Source organism: Pantherophis guttatus, chromosome 4, assembly GCF_059756535.1.
Source record: "Pantherophis guttatus breed Tessera chromosome 4, ASM5975653v1, whole genome shotgun sequence".
Lineage (NCBI taxonomy): Eukaryota > Metazoa > Chordata > Lepidosauria > Squamata > Colubridae > Pantherophis > Pantherophis guttatus.
The window spans coordinates 15699958-15723727 of record NC_142066.1 but is presented as its reverse complement, the minus strand read 5'-3'; the positions used below and the strand labels follow the sequence as shown (position 1 = coordinate 15723727).

At 41.0% G+C, this 23770-nt stretch overlaps 1 protein-coding gene across 1 annotated transcript; it reads left to right on the top strand.

Moving 5' to 3' along the window:
- The first annotated feature begins 1673 nt into the window (after positions 1–1673).
- On the top strand, positions 1674–20519 carry LOC117657889 (vomeronasal type-2 receptor 26-like). Its single transcript, XM_087893363.1, has 8 exons — positions 1674–1890; positions 4603–4774; positions 5372–5660; positions 8815–9617; positions 11000–11023; positions 12973–13207; positions 17209–17335; positions 17964–20519. The coding sequence occupies exons 1-8, from the start codon at positions 1674–1676 to the stop codon at positions 18860–18862; spliced, it is 2766 nt and encodes a 921-aa protein (XP_087749489.1). The 3' UTR covers positions 18863–20519.
- Positions 20520–23770: the final 3251 nt, after the last annotated feature.

Below are 23770 nucleotides of genomic sequence, written 5' to 3'. Positions count from 1 at the left end.
TGCTGAATATGAAGTTAAATTTGCTCATTGATTCCATGCAGCCTTCCCTCCTTCTCTAACCAAATAATACAAAATAACATTAATGAGGACCTTTATTTTCTCCAACCTGAATTCTCTGCATTTGGTCTTTAAGATACTACCTAGCCTTCCCTGATCACTTTAATGACTGCTATTATCTCTTATGGCAGCCTTTTTCTACTAAGCCATGCCTTCTCAAAGTATCTATAGCACAGCCAAATTCAATTTTCTTTGATTCTCATAATGTACCTTCTCCTGCATACCCAGTTACCCTTGTTTTCTTTTCCCAACCACATACATTTCTTGGATCCAAGTTAACATTAGTCAAAGTAAATATATTCTAATTCCCAAAGATCTGAATAATTTATAGAGATTGGCTCAATTAAGCTTTGCTCCAGCATATGATTATTTCCTAGGCTGCTTAAGGAAAAATGATACTTATTTTTAGACAAAATATCTAAGAAACCAAAGACACAGGAAAAACTCATGACTTTGCAGCTAGGCACTATAAATAAATGAATAATGATAGATATGTCCCTAAAGATTAAGAGGATAGGAGTGAAGGTTATAAAATCCAAAAGCAGGTCATAGTTTAGGTCTAACTGGGTTTCATCAATATATGCCAGTATGAATCACAACTATGAGTAGGTTGTGGGAAAATGTACTTTTATAGAAACATAAAATACTATGGGAGAAAAAGACCTATTAGTCCATTGAGTCTGCCCTTTAAGCTTATTTGTTTTTTCTTTTCTTTTTAATGTATTTTTAATTATTATTTTTAGATCATATGTGTGTGTGTGTGTGTGTGTGTGTGTATGTGTGTGTTCACTTGCCACATACCTCTTTGTATGTGGAGATGGAGATGGCAATAAGCAATTACATAGTCCTTGATATTCTAAAATATTAATAGTGGATATATTGATTGGCAAATTGACAGTTCATTTTGGCCATGTTGCTAAAAATGTTTAGCTTAATCATTTAGTTCTCAGAATATAGAATTACAATAATATGTTAAAAAAAATAGTAGTCTATGTGTTTTGCATTAAAATATGTTGAAAATTATGACTCTGACTGATTTAACTTTGACTGTCTTTATAATTGTAGCCCAATTATTAATTAACTCCCATTACAAAGAATAAGTCAAGTAGAATGATATAACTAGATTGGAAATAACAGAATAACAGAGTGGGAAAGGACCTTGGAGGTCTTATAATCTAACTCCCTGCTCAAGCAGGAAACCCTATACTATTTCAGACAAATTATTGTCCACTTTTTCTTAAAAACCTGTGTTGGAGCACCCACAGCTTCTGGAGGCAAGTTATTTCAATGATTAATTGTTATAGGAAATTTCAAATTAATTTCAAATTAATTTTGTAAGGAAATTTTTCCTTAGTTCTAGGTCGGTTCTTCCCTTAATAAATTCCATCTATTGTTCTTGTTCTGTCTTCAGATCCTTTGGAGAATAGGCTGATCTCCTCTTCTTTGTGATAGCCACTTAGATATTGCCATGTTTTCCCGAAAATAGGACCTACCCTGAAAATAAGCCCTAGCATGATTTTCACACCTGTGCCTAATATAACCTCTACCCCAAATATAAGCCCTAGTGAAAGGAGTGGGCATGGCCCACACTAGAGACAGCAAATATGCATGGGCCGATGGTATCTGGCAGCAGCCACAGACAGTTCAGCACAGGTGAGTTGATTACCTGTACTAGCAGCAGACAGAGGCAGAGCTGTGGAAAAGCCAAGAGTCGATGGGCTGGAGCAGCAGCCAGTCATGAGAAGCTTGTCTTCACATGGCAGCAACAGCAGCAGATGGAGGCAGAAGCACAGGGCAGAATGCAGGTGATCCAGAAACGCTGTGTGGGCAATGGTGGGTAGCAGTTATTTGGGCTGTGTCGCTGAATTGCTAGTGACTGCTGGCTGGCCATGCCCCCAAACTGGTCCCCTGCTTGCTTGCTCTGGCTGCCCGATGCTCGCTTCCCCCATCCCTACCCCTCTGGTCAACCCAGTCACTCCTCATTTCTACTGTGTGGGTTCTCGCTTGCAGCTTGCCAGCCTGAGTGGCCCTGATCTGCCTGCCAGGTAACCCTGTGAATCACGGCCTATGTAGCTGCCCTGCGCCCCCCCCACCATCCCAGCCTGCCTCCCCTACTCTGTGGCCCGTAGCCCTAACAAGCTTGCCTGCCTTCCACATGGCCTTCCTGGTGTCCACGGGGCCAGCTTGCGAAGGCAGGCAAGTGGCCTGGCCATGGGGACTGCCGGGAAGGTTGTGTGGAAGGCATGCAAGCATGGCAGGGCTGTCTGGCTGTGGGGAAGGGAGCTAGCACCCTACTCCCTTCCCCGCAGCCGTGCCAAGCTTGCCTGCCTTCCCCGCAGCCTTCCCGGCAGTCCCCATGGCCAGGCCACTTGCCTGCCTTCGCAAGCTGGCCCCGTGGACACCAGGAAGGCCATGTGGAAGGCAGGCAAGCTTGTTAGGGCTATGGGCCACAGAGTAGGGGAGGCAAGGTGTTCCCGTGGCCAGCTTGCCACCCCCCGCCACCCCATTTCCCCTTTACCTTTCTTTAATGCACCCGACTTCCCTCCCCAAACCTTGGGAGGCAGCTGTTTCCATTGTTTACACTAAAGTAAAAGACACATCTTGAGTAAGCCATGAAGTTCAGTGTTGTGAACATTTGCATACTACTCCTGTAAGTGGTACCCTACATTTACTGGTGGAGAACATTGGAGAATGAGAAACCTGACACTTAGAATGAAGCTACCTTTAACTAGAAGACTAACTTGTTTGCTCATAATGGAACTGCCCTTCTCCAATATTTCAACTGTCCTAAACTCTAAGGCAACACGCCATTTTCAGAGAAAATATGCTTAGAAACTAATACAAGGATTTTACATTGCAGATTATATTGCACTGAATATCGCTTCATTAACTTATGCAGTGAAACTATTCAATGATGAATTGCTTTTCTTGTAGACCAGACCAAATTACATGTAACCCAACATGCTAGTCACAAAACAATCACTTGCTTCTGGCCTCTCACAAGGTCAGAGAAATATGGAGAGATTTTTCTCCAATGATTTTTGAATAGGAGGTCTATGGATATAAATAAAGCTACGTGTATAATAACAGGGATTTAAGCAAAAGAAGATTGAGCCAAAACTGATGCAAACTTTCCCCCTTAGCACAATCAAATGTACTGTAGCATGTCTTACTGACTGATTAGATCGTATCAGATGTAAAAGATCAGAATAAATTCAGAGCATACAAACAGATTTTGCAAACAGAATATCAGAGAGCTAGAAGAGAGATTTAGGTCATAATATCCAACTACTTGCTCAGTCCTAGAGCTTTAAATTTAATCTTAAACCAAATAGTTGGGTTAACCCCAAAAGCAATAAGCAATCCCAGTTGCTGGGATGAACACTAACATGGTTACCACATCAATGGTGGGTTGACCCCGACTCGGACTGGTTCGCAAGAACCGGTAGTAAAAATGGTGGGAGGCTCCGCCCACTGACCCGGATGTCATCACAGGTGATCTGCACATGCATGTCATAAATTTTCCTTAGATCTAAATATTAGATTTGATTTATTGGGAATAAATTTATTAGGGATATAATCTAAAAAAATCATTATTACATCTATTTCTTTGATTAGATTTCTTAGATTGGCTTTATTAGGAATATCTCTTTGTATGCCTTCAAATCAGTGTCAACTAGAAGAATAATTTTGCAGAAAATATGCTATGCTTCTCAATACTTTTGGGGTGGAAGAAGGATGGAAGAAAATAAAGTATATCTGACTTCCTGTGAAGACATGGCTGGCAATTTACATGCCCAGAGAATCTCCTTTTTCTGGACTGTCATTTTTCCAACTCAACAACACAAGGAAAAGGCTTCCTTTTGTCTACTTGACTTTCCAAGGTTAAGGAAAGTCCCAGAATAATCACTCAAGATTCTCTGATCCAATCTAAGAAATCTAATCAAATAAATAGATGTAATAACGATTTATAAGATTATATTCCTAATAAATCTAATTTGTAGCTCTCCATTGTAGCTGTATTGTAGCTCTAATACTTTATCATCTACAAAAAAAAAAAACATTATTAGGCCCATTTGGGGGCAGAGGAGGAAGAGAAGGAGGAGGAGTAACTTCTGGGAATTTTCTAGTGTTTTTGAAAATGCATACCTGATGATTATCTAAGGTGATGATTATGAAATCATCATTACTCTCAAGGCAGAAAAAAATATTTTTCCACTCTAATTGCATACAGGTATATACTGTAACTCCTGAACGGATCGAAGGGAGGGTTAGTGTATGTATGTATGTATGTATGTATGTATGTATGTATGTATGTATACATGTATCTATCCATCCATCCATGGATTCAGCAGATCAGTGTGTATGCATTTAGTGGTAGGATCCAGAACGATGAAGACCATGGCATACTAAATAGCTGGATGATGATGATCAAAGTAGGAGTAGGAGATCTTAAATTAAGGGACAATCATTTTGCCTGCTGCATGAGAGGGTCCTCCTTGTCCCTGAGACTTCTTCTGTGTTTGCTGCTACTGCCACTATCAGATTTTGGGATATCTCCAGCAGTGTGTACCATTCGTGAGTCTCTGAAAGTGCAATACCAATATTTTCTGCCAGGTGATGTGATAATTGGTGGGATCATTTCACAGCTTTTCTCGTTTTCTGAAGGAGCAGACTTCAGCTCACACCCTACACCCAAGTGTGATGTTGAACCTGTGTAAGGAAAACCTCATTGATTTCTGTAATACTTGGTTATTTCCTGGCAGTGCCAATGATATGCTTTTAGCAACATGACATAGATTCAAGAAATCAGATTAATTTTACTCCTACATCCATTTATTCTAATCTTCTGGTAATAGAAAATAGGAGATTGAAATAGTGGTCAGACCGAAAACACACATGTGGTAGCCATGTTAGTTTTCATCCCAGCAACTGTTATTGCTCTTGGGTTTAACCCAACTATTTGGCTTCAACGTAAAGTTCCAGCACTGAGCAAGTAGTTGGATATTATGATTTAAACCTCTGTTCTAGCTCTCAGATATTCTGTTTGCAAAATCTGTTTGTATGCTCTGAATTTTGTTCTGATCTTTTACATCTGATAGGATCTAATCAGTCAGTAAGATTGGAGAAGGGCAGATCCATTACAAGCAAACAAGCTAGTCTTCTAGTTAAAGGTAACTTCATTCTAAGTGTCAGGTTTCTCATTCTCCAATGTTCTCCACCAGGAAATATAGGGTACCACTTACAGGAGTAGGATGCAAATGTTCACAACACTGAACTTCATGGTTTACTCAAGATGTGTCTTTTACTTTAGTGTAATGCTGAAAAAATATCAGCACACCCTAGCCTTGGCGTTTGCGGTGAATGAAATCAATGGAAACAGCATGATCTTACCCAATAGAACGCTGGGATTTCATATCTATGATAGCCACTTTGATGCCCAGATAGCTTATCAAAACACGCTGAACTTGCTCTTTAATCAGAAGCCAACTATTCTGAACTACAAATGCAGCAAGAAGATACCAGCAGCTGTCATTGGGGGTACTGACTCAGAAACTTCCCTCCACATAGCTACTATCTTAGGGATCTACAAGATTCCTCAGGTAAGGTAGATTGCACCACTATTTGTTTAGGAACTTATTATCTATTATAGTGTTTCTCAATCTTGACAATTTTAAGATGGATGGACTTTAACTTTCAGGTGATGTACTTTAAAAAGTTATTAAGACATTTATTATCCACATTTATTAAGAAGTATTTTCATTTGTTAAGAAACTTATTATCTACATCTTATTGTTAATATTTTCTCTATAGTGATGTACCAAAAGCACATAGAAATAATATAACTTCTAAGTTTTTGTGAGAGAATACAAAGTTTTAAGATCTGATTGCCAGCACCACAAAATACATGTAACTTTTTTTTTTCTTGTATTAATGTGATGCAATTTCATTCTTCTTTGCTGGTAATGTGATATTTCAGGAAGAGTGAGACTTATTGCATTATTTCTCTCTCATTTGCTGAGTGGTAAATTTGTTTATAAAACTTGATATAATCATACAAGTTATGAATGGATAATATGAATAAAAGGGGTTCCTTGTTGGAAGGACAAAACTGGATTCATGTTTTAGATTCTCACAATGCCAACTGGTTTTTATCTTTAATACTAGCTGAATACCTGTGTTCCACTATGAAACTATGTGATCGGGCTTGATAAATCGACATTTACAGCTTGAAAATTAATGAGTAGTTACGATTGACCTTTCCTCTCCCCTTCTCTCCCTCAGCCTTGCCCCACAGAATCCTCCCCTATCCTATCCCCTTCTCTCTCTCAGCCTTGCCCCACAGAAGCCTATCCGATCCCCCTTCTCTCCCTCAGGCTTGCTTCACAGAAGCATCCCCTATCCTATTCCCTGCTTGCTGTTGTGAAAGTAAAACTGAAACTCCTCTCCTCTGCTTGTGTTTTGCATTTGGAACAGATTTCGTTTCAGGTGGGGAGAGGGAGTAAAACTCCTTAGCATCAGAGCATGTTAATAATAATATAGGAAATACTAATGCTCTGATGGTTATTTTGAAAAATCCTTTCTTAGTGAGCACCTAGAAGCCAAGAGGAACATACGTGGCAAATTTCAAGTTTGTAGGCTTTATGGTTCTGGAGATTTTGTGATGATGCATGAGTGGTATTTCACTTTTATATATGTAGATGGTGATTATCTTCTTTCCCTTTTGTCTCTTTATCCTGGCTTTAACTTTTCTCTTTTTTTTCTTTCTCTCAGTTCCTTTTACACTCTTCATTCCTTATCATTGCATTACAGAAGAGGATCAAAAGTAATCTGATACATGAATAACCACTGAGGCTTTTTAAAGCTCTTTGAAGCTTACATAAAAAATAAACATGATAAAAGGAAAGTTTCATATTCTTATGTTAGATTTTGTTGGCGCCGTCTGAACTTAGACTGTAACCAGGAAAATAAAAGGAATAATATTGAATCAAAAATAAACAGTGAAAAATTAGAGCAAGTAGAGGAACATTTGGATTTCATGCATTGTTAACTAGAGATGGGAAAATGGATGACAAAGGAAATAATATGTATAAATGCAGATAAAAGAAGTCATGATAATATGGAATCACTTATGGAGAAAAAATGGTGTATTTTATTATTTATTTATTCATTTATTTATTTTGGTTTGGTTTAACTCATGTTAAGGAGGGAGAAAACTATATGCTACATAGAGTCAGTTTGTGATTGGAGCAGCCCGTGGGTGTTGTAAACTAACTATTTTATTTTTTTAGACAAAACTAAACACTACTGTGTTCTTCTCCTCACCTTGCTATGGAAGTGGGAATTAGGTAACTTAGGAGAAACAGAAAAGTTACCTTGTTTCCCCCAAAATAAGACATCCCCTGATAATAAAGCACTCCATGGCTTAGGGCCACGGTATTTACGAGACTGCCTTCTGCTACCAATAACCTCCCACTGGCCAATATGCTCCCACAGAGAGGGCCTCCTCAGGGTGCCGTCGGTCAAGCAATGTCGGCTGGTGGCCCCCAGGGGAAGAGCCTTCTCTGTGGGGGCACCTGCCCTCTGGAATATGACTGATCCCAGATCTCTGCACTTTCCGTAAGGCCCTGAAGATGTTTTTATTTCAGCAAGCCGGCCAAGTCTAATTAAGTTTTTTATGGGTTAGTTTTTAATTGTATAGCTTTGGCTTTTTAAATTGGGGGCCGATTGATTTAATTTATTTTAGCTATCTTAACTTTTATATTGTATGTATTTTAATTTCGGCTGTTCACCGCCCTGAGTCCCTAGGAGGAGAAGGGCGGTATATAAATTCAAATATAAATAAATAAATAAATAAATAAAAAATAAGACCAATCGGGCTTTTGAGCGCATGGCAATAAGGCCAAGTGCTTATTTCAGGATTCAGAAAAATATAAGACAGGGTCTTATTTTGGGGAAACATGGTAGTTGAATGCAGTCTGTGTTTAATAGCATGAGAGATAAGGTCAAGAATGGACAGGTGAGAAATGAATTTAGAAAGAATATGAAAGTGTATGAGTGTATGAGGAAGGAGGTGCATGTTCATGAGTTTCTATTATACGTAGAAGGTATGAGGACAATAGGTTGTAAATAAAGAGGAAGCAAGATTTTAATTGGTCATGAAATATATTGACTGAGCATTTGCATGGAAAGACCAAAAGCCTTTTTATTATACTACATTTTTCTGAAGTTAAAATGTTGAGGAGAAGAGGTTTTAAGGCTACAATGTAAGGGGAAAAAACCTAGCATTATAGAAAAGTGCTTGACCCTGCAGATATTTTTATATTTCCCTATTATGAATCTAATTATATAACCCTGAGTCTTCGGAGAGGGGCTGCATACAAATTGAATTAATAAATAAATAATAATAAATAGAGATGGGAAAATGGATGACAAAAGAAATAATATGTATAAATGCAGATAAAAGAAGTCAGGATGATATATAATCTGTTATGTGGAACAAATACTGTGTTTTATTATTTATTTATTCATTTATTTATTTATTTTGGGGTTTGGTTTGGTTCATCTCATGTTAAGGATGGAGAAAATTAAATGCTACATAGGGTCAGTTTGTGATTGAAGCAGCCTTTGAGTATGCTGTAAACTAACTAAGTATTTTTTTTTAGAAAATAAAATAAAAATTACTGTGTTTTTGTGTTTGACCCTGCAGATATTTTTATATTTCCCGATTATGAATGTAATTATCTTGGCCTTTAGGTCTCCTATTGTTTATATAGTCCACCAGTGAATGATATAAGTCACCCGTCTTTCTTATACCGCATGGTACCTAATGAAGTGCATCAGTATACAGGAATAGTCCAGCTCTTGCTTCATTTTCAATGGAAGTGGATTGGGATCATGGCCATGGATGATGATAAAGGAGAAACGTTTGTGCAGACCTTGGAGAAAAGCTTTAATGATAATGGGATCTGCACTGCCTTCTCTGAACGAATGCCACCCCAAAGCAATATTTTACACATGGTTGATAATTTCAATGACATGTTTAGGGAAATGGCCCTGTTGCTGAGTAAAGCAAACGTCAATGTGTGTGTTGTAAGTGCTGATGCTCACATGATGTTAGATTTGCAGCTAGTGCTCAACCTTGTCGAATCAGACATGATGCTGCCTGTGCAGAAAGTATGGGTGATGACAGCCCATTGGGATTTTTCAGTGGAGCCCTTTTTAAACAATTTAAATATGCAGATCTTCCATAGCACCTTGTCCTTTGCAAGTCGCACCTCGGAGATGTCAACATTTCAGAATTTCCTTCTATTTCAGGACCCCCATTCTCTGACCGATCATTTTATCAGAGTCTTCTGGGAACAAGCATTTAAATGCTCGTTTCCAGCTTCTGCAACAGACAAAGGAAGCTGTACTGGCAATGAGAGACTAGAAAGCCTTCCGCGTTCTTTTTTTGAAACCAGCATGACCAGTCAAAGCTACAGTGTTTATAATGCTGTCTATGCTGTGGCACATGCTTTGCATGCCTTTTACTCATCCAGAAGGAAATACAGAGTAGTGTTGGATAGAGATCACCCAAGGACTTCTAAATCACAGTATTTTCAGGTAATGTTGCATCTAAAAGATTTTTAAAATGCATCATTATTATTGTTAATATTAGTGCCTTCACTTATATTATTTAATATAAAATTTAAAATCAATTAAAAGAATTATACAGCTTTGGCCCATAATTTAAAACAATTCAATTAAAACCCAAGTTACACTTAAAAAACTAAAAAGCTAAAAAGAGCTAAAAAGGGGGGGGGTTCACGCCAGCCCTGCTTGATGGAAAAGAAAAGTTTTTAGGGCACGGCGAAAGGCCCGGAGATCCAGTATCCTTCGTATCTCCGGGGGCAAATCGTTCCAGAGTGCAGGTGCTGCCACAGAGAAAGCCTCCCCCTGGGGGTCACCAGCAGACATTGCCTGGCTGACGGCACCCTGAGGAGTCCCTCTCTGTGGGAGTGTACTGGTCGGTGGGAAGCTATCGGCGGCAGAAGATGGTCTCGCAAATACCCAGGTCCGATGCCATGGAACGCTTTAAAGGTGGTGACCAACACCTTGAAGCGCACCTGGAAGACCACTGGAAGCCAATGCAACTCGCGCAGGAGAGGCATCACATGGGAGCGCCCTCTTGCTTCCATAATTTCCTGCGCGGCCACATTCTGCACCAGTTGGAGCCTCCGGGTGGTCCTCAATGGGAGCCCCATGTAGAGAGCATTGCAGTAGTCCTGGCGGGAAGTGACGAGCGCCTGAGTGACTGTGCGTAAGGTGTCCCGATCCAGAAAGGGCCGCAACTGGCGAATCAGGTGGACCTGATGAAAAGCCCCTCTGGCCACGGCCATCATATGCTCTTCCAAAGACAGCCGTGTATCCAGGAGGACGCCCAAGTTGTGAGCCCTCTCCGTGGGGGCCAATGACTCGCTCCCAATAGCCAGCATTGGCACCAGCTAGCTATATCGGGACGCCGGAAGCCACAGCCACTCGGTCTTGGAAGGGTTGAGTCGAAGCCTGTTATTCCTCATCCAGATCCGCACGGCCTCCAGGCACCAGGACATCACTTCAAGGGCATTGTTGGGATGGCCTGGGGTGGAGATGTACAGCTGAGTATCATCAGCGTACTGATGGAACTCCACCCCAAAGCCACGGATGATCTCACCCAGCGGCTTCACATAAATGTTGAACAGAAGGGGCGAGAGGACCGACCCTTGTGGCACCCCACAAATGAGGCACCTCGGGGTCGACCTCTGCCCCCCTGCCAACACAGACTGCAACTGGTCAGAGAGGTAGGAGGAGAACCACCGCAAAACGGTGCCCCCCACTCCCAACCCCTCCAACCGGTGCAGCAAGATACCATGGTCGATGGTATCAAAAGCTGCTGAGAGATCTAACAGGACCAGGATAGAGGAACAACCCCTATCCCGAGCCCTCCATAGATCATCCACCAACATGACCAATGCCGTTTCCGTGCTGTACCCAGGCCGGAAGCTGGACTGGAGCGGATCCAGATAGATCCAGATATAAGAAGGATTCTCATTCTGTATATACTGCCTTACTAATTCCCAGAGAAGATGCACAGAAGGAATGACAATGAGTATATGAGTAGTCCTTGACTTATGATTACAATTGGGACCAACATTTCCATGCCTAAGCGTGTTGTGGCTCCGTTACCTGAGCCTGTGTCATCGGCAAGAGAGGACTCTGAGAGTGAAGGAGAGGAGTTGGCCTCCTCTCCAGGACCCTCCTCTTTGGCAATGCCTTCGGTGTCCACCGAAGGGCAAGAGATAGGGCCGGGGCCAAGCACGTCCACGCAGCCACAGGTGGACAGTGATGAGAGTAATGAGTCTTGGCTGGATCCTCGACAGCGTCGCAGAGATAAGCGCGCGCAACAGACGAAAAGGCATGCCAGAGATTAGGCTGAGTCACTGGACCACACCCCACAGGGTATAAAAGGGAGCATGGTGGCCAGTCAAACCTTGTGACGAACAAAGCTGAAAGCTTCCACACCATTCTGCATTGCCGGACTTTTGCTATAGACTTTGCTTATATTTGGACTTAAGTTACTCTGTAATTATTGAACATTTTACTTTGATGTACCAGAAGCGGAGAGAAGTTATCTCTTCGTGAGTAATAAACTCTTGGCAGGCAGCCATTAGGTTGCTGCCAAGTTCCGTTATCATAAGGATAGGGTTTGTCGGCTGGTTTGGTTTTTAACTCTTGGACGTCTGTTGGTGTGTGTGCGTGTGGGACGGGGACAGAACAATCAGTTGTTAAGTGAGAACTGCCCATTTTTTGTCATGATTGTTAAGTGAGTCATTGTAGTTGTTGAGTGAATTACATGATGATTAAGTGAATCCAGCTTCTCCCATTGACTTTGCTATCAAAAGCTGGATGGGAAGGTCACAAATGGTGATCACAAGAGCCCAGGACACTGCAACTATCCTGTTTCCCCCAAAATAAGACATCCCCTGATAATAAGCACAATCGGGCTTTTGAGCGCATGGCAATAAGGCCAAGCGCTTATTTCAGGGTTCTAAAAAATATAACACAGGGTCTTATTTTCAGGGAAACACGGTATTGTAACTACATAACAATCAAATTTGATCACATGACTGTAAGGATGCAGCAATAGCTATAAATTCAAGGTCTAGTTGTAAGTTATTCTTTTAGTGCCATTGTAACTTTTAAAGATCACTAAATGAATGGTTATAAGTCTAGGACAACCTGCAAACCACAGAGATAAATACGTGTAAATAGACTCCACAATGGCAATAAAAGGACTAACGTTTTTCTGAGAGTATTGCTTTTGTAAATTTTGAAAGAAATGAGAGATGTATTGTTGTAGATGCAGGATGCTACCAAATCCAGAATGTAGGATTTTATCCAAACTTTTGCAGAACATTCTAATTTAAGTAAATAATAAAAATTGCACAATAAGTTATAGGAGAAAAAAAATACATAATTACAGTCCTTAATAACCATTTGGAAACTGCCCAGAGTCACTGGAAATTAGACAACATATAAATTTAATTCAATAGAAATAGTGGTAGTAGAGATAGTATCAATAGTACTATTCCCCTGGCAAATAGTAAACCTTGGCTCTGAAATAATTGGATTCCCATCAGTGACATAGGGATATCAATATATTTCTATGCTAAAAAAAAATTAGTCTATTTGAAATACATTGCCTGCTAATTCTTCGTATGCTTTTCAAACTGAGCTGAAGTGAAATATTTGATTGGGGAAGGAAATAATGGGACTACCAATAATGGAGTGATAAAATAATTAAATAGCTTCAGAGAATATCAAAACTTTTTTCCAAGTCAAACGTTTTTCACTTTTTCCACCACTTTGGTAACACTTGTGAAAACGTCATTTATTCCAGCTTTATCATTTCCTAAGTCAAGTCTCCTTTAACAACAGTGCCGGAGACAAGGTGTCTTTTGACAAGAAGGGTGAATTGCTAGATGGATTTGACATCATCAACTGGGTTACTTTCCCTAACAAATCCTTCATGAAAGTAAAAGTGGGACAAATGGATCCTCAAGCCCCATCAGGCAGAAGGTTCTCCATCAATGAAAGAAAAATCACATGGCCGGCCCATTTTAACCAGGTAGGATCAAAATGAAGTTTCCAGTTTGAAAATTAAAATAGATGGCCTCCTTTTCTGCAATTAACGATTGCCAGTATTGTTATGATAATTGCCAGGAAGACAATTGAGAACACCATGTGGCATCAGAAAGAGCATCCGACCAGTAAACACTAATTCTTGTGGAGGAATTTAGATGTCATTTAGGTGGTTTAACTGAAGTGGTCCCTGACTTTCAGTAATAATATAATGTATATATTGACTCTATCTATGAGCAGCCCTGAAGTCAAATACAAACAACTCAGAATAACCACAAGACAATTATTATTATTATTATTATTATTATTATTATTATTATTATTATTATTATTAATGTTATTATTATTATTATTATTATTATTATTAAATTAGTGGATCAGAGGATTATTATCGATATAATTTACTTGGACTTCAGTAAGGCATTTGATAAAGTAAACCATAACCTACTGGTTATGGAGGCCGTACGGATCTGGAGGCTCTGGAGGATCTGGAGGATCTGGAATTTACTTGGACTTCAGTAAGGCATTTGATAAAGTAAACCATAACCTACTGGTTATGGAGGCCTCCGTGCCTGGAGGCCGTACGGATCTGGATGGGGAGGAACAGGCTCAGGCTCAACCCATCCAAGACTGAGTGGCTGTGGTTTCCGACATCCCGATATAGTCAGTTGACGCCATCACTGACTATTGGGGGCGAATCATTGGCCTCCACGGAGAGAGCTCGCAACTTGGGCGTCCTCCTGGATTCACGGCTGTCTTTAGAAGAGCACTTGACGGCCGTGACCGGGAGGATTTTTCATCAGGTTCGCCTGATTCGCCAGTTGCGTCCCTTTCTGAATTGGGACTCGTTACGCACGGTCACTCATGCCCTTGTCACCTCCCGCCTGGACTATTGCAACGCTCTCTACATGGGGCTCCCCTTGAGGAGCACCCGGAGGCTCCAACTGGCGCAGAGTGCAGCCGCGCGGGTGGTAATGGGAGCGACATGGCGTTCCCATGTAACACCTCTCCTGCGCGAGCTGCACTGGCTCCTGGTGGTCTTCTGGGTGCGCTTCAAGGTTCTGGTTACCACCTTTAAAGCGCTCCATGGCTTAGGACCCGGGTACTTGCGGGACCGCCTACTACCACCAATAGCCTCCCACTGGCCGGTACGCTCCCATAGAGAGGGGCTCCTCTGGGTGCCATCAGCCAAACAATGCCGGCTGGCGGCCCCCAGGGGGAGAGCCTTCTCTGTGGGGGCACCTACTATCTGGAACGAGCTCCCCCCAGAGATACGGAGGATCCCGGATCTGCGCACCTTCTGCCGCGCCTTAAAGACCTTACTATTTCACCAGGCCAGCCTGGCCTAATTTTCCCCCTCTTTTATAAAAGATTTTTAAAATTTTAAATATCTTTTAGTATTTTATATATTCAATTTTAAATTGGTTTTAAAAGTTTGGGGTTTTAAATTTGTCAGGGCCAAAATTATTTAATTTGATTTTATTCTATTTTAAATTTTGTATTGTATGTGTTTTTATTGTTTGGCTGTGCACCGCCCTGAGTCCTTCGGGAGTAGGGCGGTATAGAAATCTAATAAAATAAATAAATAAATAAATAAATACTACTAGATAAAGTTGAAAAATGTGGGTTAGACAGCATCACAACCAGATGAATTCGTAGCTGGCTGACCAACCACACTCAATGTGTAGTCCTCAATGGAACTGCATCTACATGGAGGGACGTATGCAGTGGAGTACCCTAAGGCTCTGTGTTAGGCCCAGTACTCTTCAACATCTTCACCAATGATTTTGATGAGGCGATAGATGGGGAACCCATCAAATTTGCAGATGACACCAAACTGGCAAGAATAGCCAACACTCCAGAAGATAGACTTCAGATACAGAAGGATCTTGACAGACTTGAACATTGGGCGCTATCTAAGAAAATGAAATTCAATGGTGAAAAAAGTAAGGTTCTACATTTAGGCAAGAAAAACATATGAAGAAAGGTTGCAGGAACTAGGTATGTCTAGTTTAATGAAAAGAAGGACTAAGGGAGACATGACAGCAGTGTTCCAATATCTCAGGGGCTGCCTCAAAGAAGACGGAGTCAAGCTATGCTCCAAAGCACCTGAGGGCAGGACAAGAAGCAATGGGTGGAAACTAATCAAGGAGAGAAGCAACTTAGAACTAAGGAGAAATTTCCTGACAGTTAGAACAATTAATCAGTGGAACAACAACTCTTTTTAAAAAGAGGTTAGATAACCATTTGTCTGAAAGGTTTCCTGCCTAAGCATGGGGTTGGACTAGAAGACCTCCAAGGTCCCTTCCAACTCTGTTATTCTATTCCTATTTCTATATACAGTAGGTTATTTCAATGTAATAATGATGAAAAAAGCCTGTTCTGAGTAAAGGTAAGGTTCATCAATAATACATGCTATTATGGATCAGATTCTTATATGTGTACATATCTGCACAAACACACACATACATAAAACTAATATTTTTCAGAAGTATATGATGCATGTACTGATTTCTGAAAATGGTTGGATTCAAGGAAGCCTGCCCACCAGGCTTCCATGCATTTCATCAGCCGAGGGCCCAGGGGAGGAGAGGGGGGGTAGTGGTGATTATTAAAGAAAGTCTTAGTCCGAGGGAGGCCACTGTTCCTCAGATAGCCGGCTATGAATCCCTCCCTGTGAAGTGGGGTCATGGGGTGCAGATGGGTTTGTTGACTGCGTACCTGGCTCCCTGTCATGTGACAGCAGCCCTGCCTGAGCTGCTCAACGTAATAGCTGGGTGGCGGTGGATACCCCCAGACTTCTGGTCATGGGGATTTCAACCTGCCATTCATCGGTGAAATGTCAGAAGCAGCTCGGGAGTTCATGGCTTCCATGACGGCCATGGACCTGACCCAGTTAGTTCATGACCCCACCCACATCAGGGGACACACGCTGGACTTAATTTTTGTCTCTGGTCAGTGGTTGAATGATCTTACAATAGGGAACCTAGTTATTAAGCCCTTGTCATGGACAGATCATTCGCTCCTTCAGCTAGACTTTCGAACCGCTTCCCCTCATCGCAGGGAGACGGAACTGACCAGGTGGTTCCGTCCCAGGTGCCTGATGGACCCTGAGAGGTTCCTGACGGAGCTTGGGCCATCCCAGAGACTCTGACTCGCGACTCGGCTGAGGAACTGGTGGCCGCCTGGGATAGGGCAGCCACTGGAGCCATGGACCGTGTCGCACCTTTGTGGCCTCTGACTCGGTGCCAATCTCAACCAGCTCCTTGGTTCTCTGAGGAGCTGAGGGAGATGAAGCGCCGGAAAAGACGCCTAGAGAGCAATTGGAGGTCCAGCCGCACTGAATCTGACCGGATACTGGTGAGGTCTTATATCAAGACCTACCTAGTGGTGATAAGAGTGGTGAAATCCAACTATTTTTCCACTCTTTTTGCATCTGCAGAGAACCTTCCAGCCGCCCTGTTTAGGGTGACCCACTCTCTCCTACAGGTGGGAGCGAGGGAGGATCCCTTGCAGGGTAGAGCTGAGGATTTTGGACAATTCCAGCATGATAAAATCACTCAGATTCGGGATGGCCTGGACTCCAATTGGATAGCCTCGGACGGGATGACGGAGGTGATTCTTGAGAGTGTCCCTTTCTGGATCGGGATGCCCTGCGCACAGTCACTCATGCCCTCGTCACTTCCCGGCTGTACTATTGTAATGCTCTCTACATGGGGCTCCCCTTGAGGAGCACCCGGAGGCTCCAGCTGGTCCAGAATGCAGCTGCACGAGTAATAATATTTTTAAGAAGTATATGATGCATGTACTGATTTCTGAAAATAGTTGGATTCAAGGAAATAAAATATATTTCTCTCTCTCTCTCTCTCTCTCTCTCTCTCTCTCTCTCTCTCTCTCTCTCTCCCTCCCTCCCTCCCTTTCCCTCTCCCTCTCCCTCTTCCTCTTCCTCTTCCTCTTCCTCTTCCTCTCCCTCTCATTAATGAATAGACTATTCCTCTTGCTCTGTGCAATCATCATTGCCCACCAGGCTCCACAAAGAAAAGGAAGGAAGGGAAGCCATTTTGTTGCTATGATTGTAATACTTGCCCATCAAGAAAATTTTCAAATGAAACAGGTAGGAAATATTGTTATATTTATGTATGTACAACTGTGTGTATCCATAAAGGACACAGAGATCTCACACACATAGCAGTAGCATTTAGAGTTACAGTATATACCACTTCTCAGTGCTTTGCAGCCCTCTCTAAGTGTTTTACAGAATCAGCCTTTTGCCTCCCAACAATCTGGATCCTCATTTTACCAACCTCAGAAGGATGGAAGGCTGAGTCCACCTTGAGCCTGGTGAGATTCAAACTGCCAAATTGAAGGTAGCCGGCAGTCAGCAGAAGTAGTCCACAGCACTGCATTCTAACCACTGCACTACCATGGCTCTTCAGGTCATCCTGATTATTCATGAGACTTCTATTCTAGTTGAGCCCTCCAAAAGGAAGATTTAACAAAGGTATATTTAACAGAGATGTGAATAGGTGTTAATGTTGCTGGAGTATATCTGCCAGCATGTCTACCTTGGAGGACCGAAGGCAATGAATGATGAGAATTATTGCACATTGCAGTTCCAAAAACTATAGTTGTCCCCTGATGTTTTATGAATAGAATGTTTTCAATTAATAAATACTTCTCAGTAAACAAAAGTATGCAAATTTGAAGTACTGCTATGAATTCTGAAATACCTATTTTCACAGATATGGATGACTGCTTAGACTGTCCAGAAGAACAATATCCAAACAAGGAAAAAAATACGTGCATTCCCAAGGATCTAAATTTCTTGTCTTATAATGAAACTTTGGGCATCACTTTGACAGTTCTGGGTCTATCATTTTCTGTGACCACAGTGGTGGTACTTGGAATTTTCATAAAACATCGGAATACTCCCATTGTCAAAGCTAACAACCGGAATCTCACTTATCTTCTCCTTGTCTCCCTCTTCCTCTGCTTCCTCTGTTCCTTGCTGTTCATTGGTCAGCCCCAATTGCTGACCTGTCTTTTTCGTCAAATTGCTTTTGGGATCATCTTCTCAGTTGCGGTCTCTTCAGTTTTGGCCAAAACCATCACAGTGGTTCTAGCTTTTATGGCTACGAAGCCAGGATCAAAATTGAGAAAATGGGTGGGGAAAAGATTTTCATACTCTCTGATTCTCTGTTGTTCCTGCATTCAAGCAAGTATTTGCATAGTGTGGCTGTGCACTGGCCCTCCTTTCCCAAATTTGGACATGCGTTCTCTTCCAGAAGAGATTGTAGTTGAATGCAATGAAGGATCAGGCAACATGTTCTATTATATTTTAGGATATATGGGATTTCTTGCTCTCATCAGCTACATTGTGGCTTTCTTTGCTCGAAAACTGCCAGACTCTTTTAACGAAGCCAAATTTATTGCTTTTAGCATGCTGGTGTTTTGTAGCGTGTGGATGACTTTTGTCCCAACGTATCTGAGCACCAAAGGAAAATACATGGTGGCTGTGGAGATCTTCTCCATCTTGGCTTCTGGTATAGGGATATTGGGATCTATCTTTTTCCCTAAATGCTACATCATTGTAATGAGACCAGAACTCAACACAAAGGACCATCTAAAAACAAAAAACTAAACATTACTAATATTCATTGATTTTGAAGAATTTAGCATGGTCTTGAAAAGAAAGTTGAAGAGATAAAATGTTGATCAGTCATGAGGAAGTGGAATGTGTGAGGAAAAGATGTAGAATAGTTCCAACTTGACCTCAATGCTCTTAAAATGGGGAAAGTTGATTGTTTGGATTAGATTTCAACTGTCTGTTTCTATAACGTATCACAATAAAGTAGTATTCCTGGAATTCCTGCACCATCAGATTCGTGACCTGGCTCACTTGAAAAGGTTGACGCAGTTACATAAAGATTCAGTGACATAAAAGGCATACTACTAGGGTACTATTAGATAGCACTCCTTAGTAAACAGTGTCTAGAGCAGCGGTTCTCAACCTGGGGGTCGCAACCCCTTTGGGGGTCGAACGGCCATTTCCCAGGGGTCGCCAAAGCCCTCTCTCGCCCCCCCCACGCCTTCACTCACCCTCACCCTCTGCCGGATCGCATGGTCGCCGTTCGCTTACCCCGCCCACTCCCAATCTATTGCTGCCTCCGGAGTCCCAGCTGATGGCTAGAGGGGAAAAAAACTTTAAATTCTTGCCGCGGGGCTTCAAAGAGCCGCCCTACTCTCAGCTGTTTTGCGGAGGGCTCTGTTGCTAGCTAGCCGCAAAGAGGTAAATTCCTGGAGCAGATTTTTTTCCCCCTAGCTATGCTGAGAAAGGGAAATTGAAAGTAAGCAGGGTCTTGGCTGCAACGTGACAAAATGAGGCAGATAGATTTCTTTTTCCTCACCAAAAAAGGTAGGTGCAAACTGCAAACAATGGGAAATTTAGGGCAAGAGGAGGTTCAAGATTTTAAAACACAGAAGAAAAAAAGCTCTATTTAACTAGGGAATTGTAATAATTGAGATACTATTAATTGTATATTGTGTTGAAAGCAGAAATGGTTAAGTTGTGGTTTGGAGGAATATATGGGGGAAATTATTTGGTTTATTATTATTGGTAAATATAATTAATTGATTTGTAAGAAATTGGATTGCATGGAAATAATTGGAATATTCATGTTCATATTGATTAATATACAAAAAAGGTAGCTATATAACTAATTGATTTATATTAAAATGTTGAATTTGTATTAAACAACTGTATTACATAATTAACCAATGTGAGGATGGATATAAAAATAGATGACAATGGGAAGGGGTATAATATAGAATAGAAGGGAAAAATTGAATTTGATTAAGATTAGAGATGAGGATGAAGGGTAATATTGGTTTTTTAAAAAATAGATGAGGAATAAATATGGTAAAAAGGAAATATAAAAATTGTAAATTTAATTGAAATGACTAAATACTGTGTTGGAAGAAATATCCTTCTGCGTTCTGCTCCAAGTGGGGAAAAAGACACTGGAAACATGGAGACTGCTTGGAAAGATGGTTTAATGGTGGACAGGATCACATGGCTTGATGGGGCCCATTGTGTTAGTTTCTGTTGCTATTGTGTTGCAAATGTTCTTTGACAAAGGATTGAGTTTCTGCCTCTGGCCCATTAACAAAGGGTGGGGGGCAGGAAGGTGGGAGTTGCTTTGTCTGTAAAATATGCTTCTCCATTTCTCATCCAGGTAGGGAAATATAATATTCTGCCTTTTTAATATTTCCCAAAATATTTCATTCTTCTAGGAAAGGGGTGGATTCTAACCTCCTACAACTGTTTAAATTTGTGAACCGGCCAAATACTCTGTTCAAAGAAAATACGTTGTATGTTTGTATGTGTGTTTCTAATTATTGCTATTTATTGCTATTTGTTCTCTTTTATTCTTTTAACAATTCATTCTTTATCTTAATATCTTAATATTTGTTTGGGGTTGGCTTTCTTCCCTTTCATCTTTTTTATTGTACAGCAATCTTTCTCCTCAAACCTACCACCTCTCTCTTTTCTTTTCTTCTTACTTTCTCTTCCTCCCCTTCTTCTTCTCCTCCCTACTTCCTCTTCCTTTCTCCTTCTCCTCCTCTCTTCCTCCCTCTCTTACCCTCACTTCTACTCTAATTTCCCTTCCCTTCCTTCATCCCTCTCTATTGCTGTATCCTTTTATGCATATGGACTACTCAAAGGGCTGAAAAAGTTATTTTTGACTGGTCCTCGCACTTTTGACCAATCCTCGAATTTACGACTGTCCTCACATTTTACGTTTTTTGCCCTATCTTATACCATGTTGAAGAGAAGCAGTTGTGAAATGAGTGACATGGTTGTTAAGAATGCTGCACAGGCATAAATGTGAGGATGGTCATAAGTGTGAGGACCAGTCAAAAGTGCGAGGACCTGTCAGAAATGACTTTTTTCAGCCCTCTGAGTAGTCCCTATACATATAGCCATGGCCACCCGGTCACATGACCAGCTAGCCACGCCCACCCAGTCACATGACCTCCAAGCCACACCCACAAAATAAGCCACGCCCACAGAACCGGTAGTAAAAAAATTTAGAACCCACCCCTGGTTGGGGGTCACCACAACATGAGGAACTGTATTAAAGGGTCGCGGCATTAGGAAGGTTGAGAACTACTGATCTAGAGTATGCTACTCCTGCTGGAGCTGATGGAGCAGGCAGAGACAATTGGAGGAAGTTGGACCCACAAATATCCTGCTCCCATGCCATGTAAGACTTTGTAGATTGCATGAGTTACATCAGCAAGCTATTAACATTTATTGATAATACATTAAGCAACCAAAGGTGTGTTACTACTTACTAAATTTTGAACTGTTCTCAAAATGTCCAATAAATTCTCAGACAGGTTTTAGCATATCTGCAGCCAAGTTTCATTCAGCAGCCAAGTTTCAATGTCATATTCTAGCAGAACCTTCCACAATTCAGGCTGATTTAGTTTATTGTGCACTTTCTCTAAATCAAATATTGTACTATTTTGTTGGATCGATGTTTCTAGCAATTATTCTTAGTTTAGTTATTTAATAATATGAACAGTTGCTACAAAAGCAGTCCTATCATTTACCCACATTTGCAGCAAATATATTTTTACGTATTTACAAAGTTTTCATGTAAGGAAGAGGAAAATATATGGAGAATACTTAAAGCATATGTCAGGGCTTGAAGCCATCTTTTGCATTGGATCCTCAGGCCTGTCACATTTAGTACTGTGGGAAACTGGGAGGGGGGAATGTATGGAGCAGGGGAGATATATAGTCATAATAACATTCCTTTCTCTGAGAGTCAAGGACATCTTGCCCTGCACCTGGAGTGGTGTGACTGGGAGGCATCTCCAGTTTGGCATCACATGGCCCAATCATGTCTTTCACATGATTGGGCCATGTGATGGACATGTGGGTACTGGGCAGGGACTTGGACTTTCCTATGGGTGGGGAAAACTTTCTGATTCGGGTTTTCCCACATGTGCCAATATGACATCTCTAATAAAATGGAACTTTGAGGAAATTCTAGCTTCAGAGTCTTCTTTTGTTGGGGGTTTTACTTGGAACCCTGACAGTATAAAACACAAAATGTAGAGGAAGAAAAGCATATTCATGGTTTTAAATCTCTGTAGGAATTTGGAAATATGTCTTTTATCAGATATATTTTATTTTTTTCCATCCTTCCATCACAAAAGTATTGAGAAGCATAGCATATTTTCTGCAAAATAATTCTTCTACTTGACACTGACTTGAAGACACACACGTACACACAGATATTCCGAATAAATCCAAACTAAGAAATCTAATCAAAAAATAAATGTAACAACAATTTATTAGATTACATCCCTAATAAATAGGGACGTGGTGGCTCAGTAGCTAAGTCGCTGAATTTGTCTATCGAAAGGTCAGCAGTTCAGCAGTTCAAATCCCTAGTGCCGCGTAACGGGGTAAACTCCTGTTACTTGTCCCAGCTTCTGCCAACACAGCATTCCGTGCACCTTTGGTGTTTAGTCATGCCAGCCACATGACCACGGAGACGTCTTCAGGCAGCACCGGCTCTTTGGCTTTGATGAGGAGATAAACACCACCCCCTAGAGTCAGGAACGGCTGACTCCTTGCGAGGGAAAGCTTTACCTTTACCTTTATCCCTAATAAATCTATTCCCAGTAAATCAAATCTAATAATTAGATCTAAGGATAATTTATGACATGTGTATTCCTAAAAAAATATTACACACACACACACACACACACACATCAGGGTTTTTTTCCTATGTTGAAAGATGTTAAATGGCCATGGTGGGATGAAATCTCTATTCATCGCTTTCAGGCCTATGTTGTTTCTTCTGAGACTTATGGGAGACTGGGATAGCACTATTTCGGCCTTCTTGGACCTCTTCAGCCAGACACACCCATATTTTATGACTCCTCCCTGTAGAGGTCAAATATTTATTTCTTTTAATTCATAGGTATAAATGTGTGATATTTTTGCAATCAGGGTTTTTTTTCTCCCATAAGTCTCAGAAGAAACAACATAAAATGTCTGACAGGCCTGAAAGCGATGAATAGAGATTTCATCCCACCATGGCCATTTAACATCTTTCAACATAGGAAAAAATCCCTGATTGCAAAAATATATAATATAAATATATATAATGTAGCTCTCCTTTTGTTCAGCATCTCCAGTATTTATCATCTACAAAACAATCATTATTAGGCCCAAACCAAGAATGAAGACCGAGGAGAAAGAGGAGGAGGAGGATTAACCTCTGGGAATTGTGCAGTGTTTTGGAAAATGCACACCGGATGATTATCTAAGGTGATAATTATGAAATCATCATTACTCTCAAGGCAGAAAAAATATTTTTCCATTCTAATTGCATACAGGTATATACTGTAACTCCTGAACTGATCAAAGTGAGGGTTAGTGTATGTATGTATGTATGTATGTATGTATGTATGTATGTATGTATGTATACATGTATCCATCCATCCATCCATCCATCCATCCATC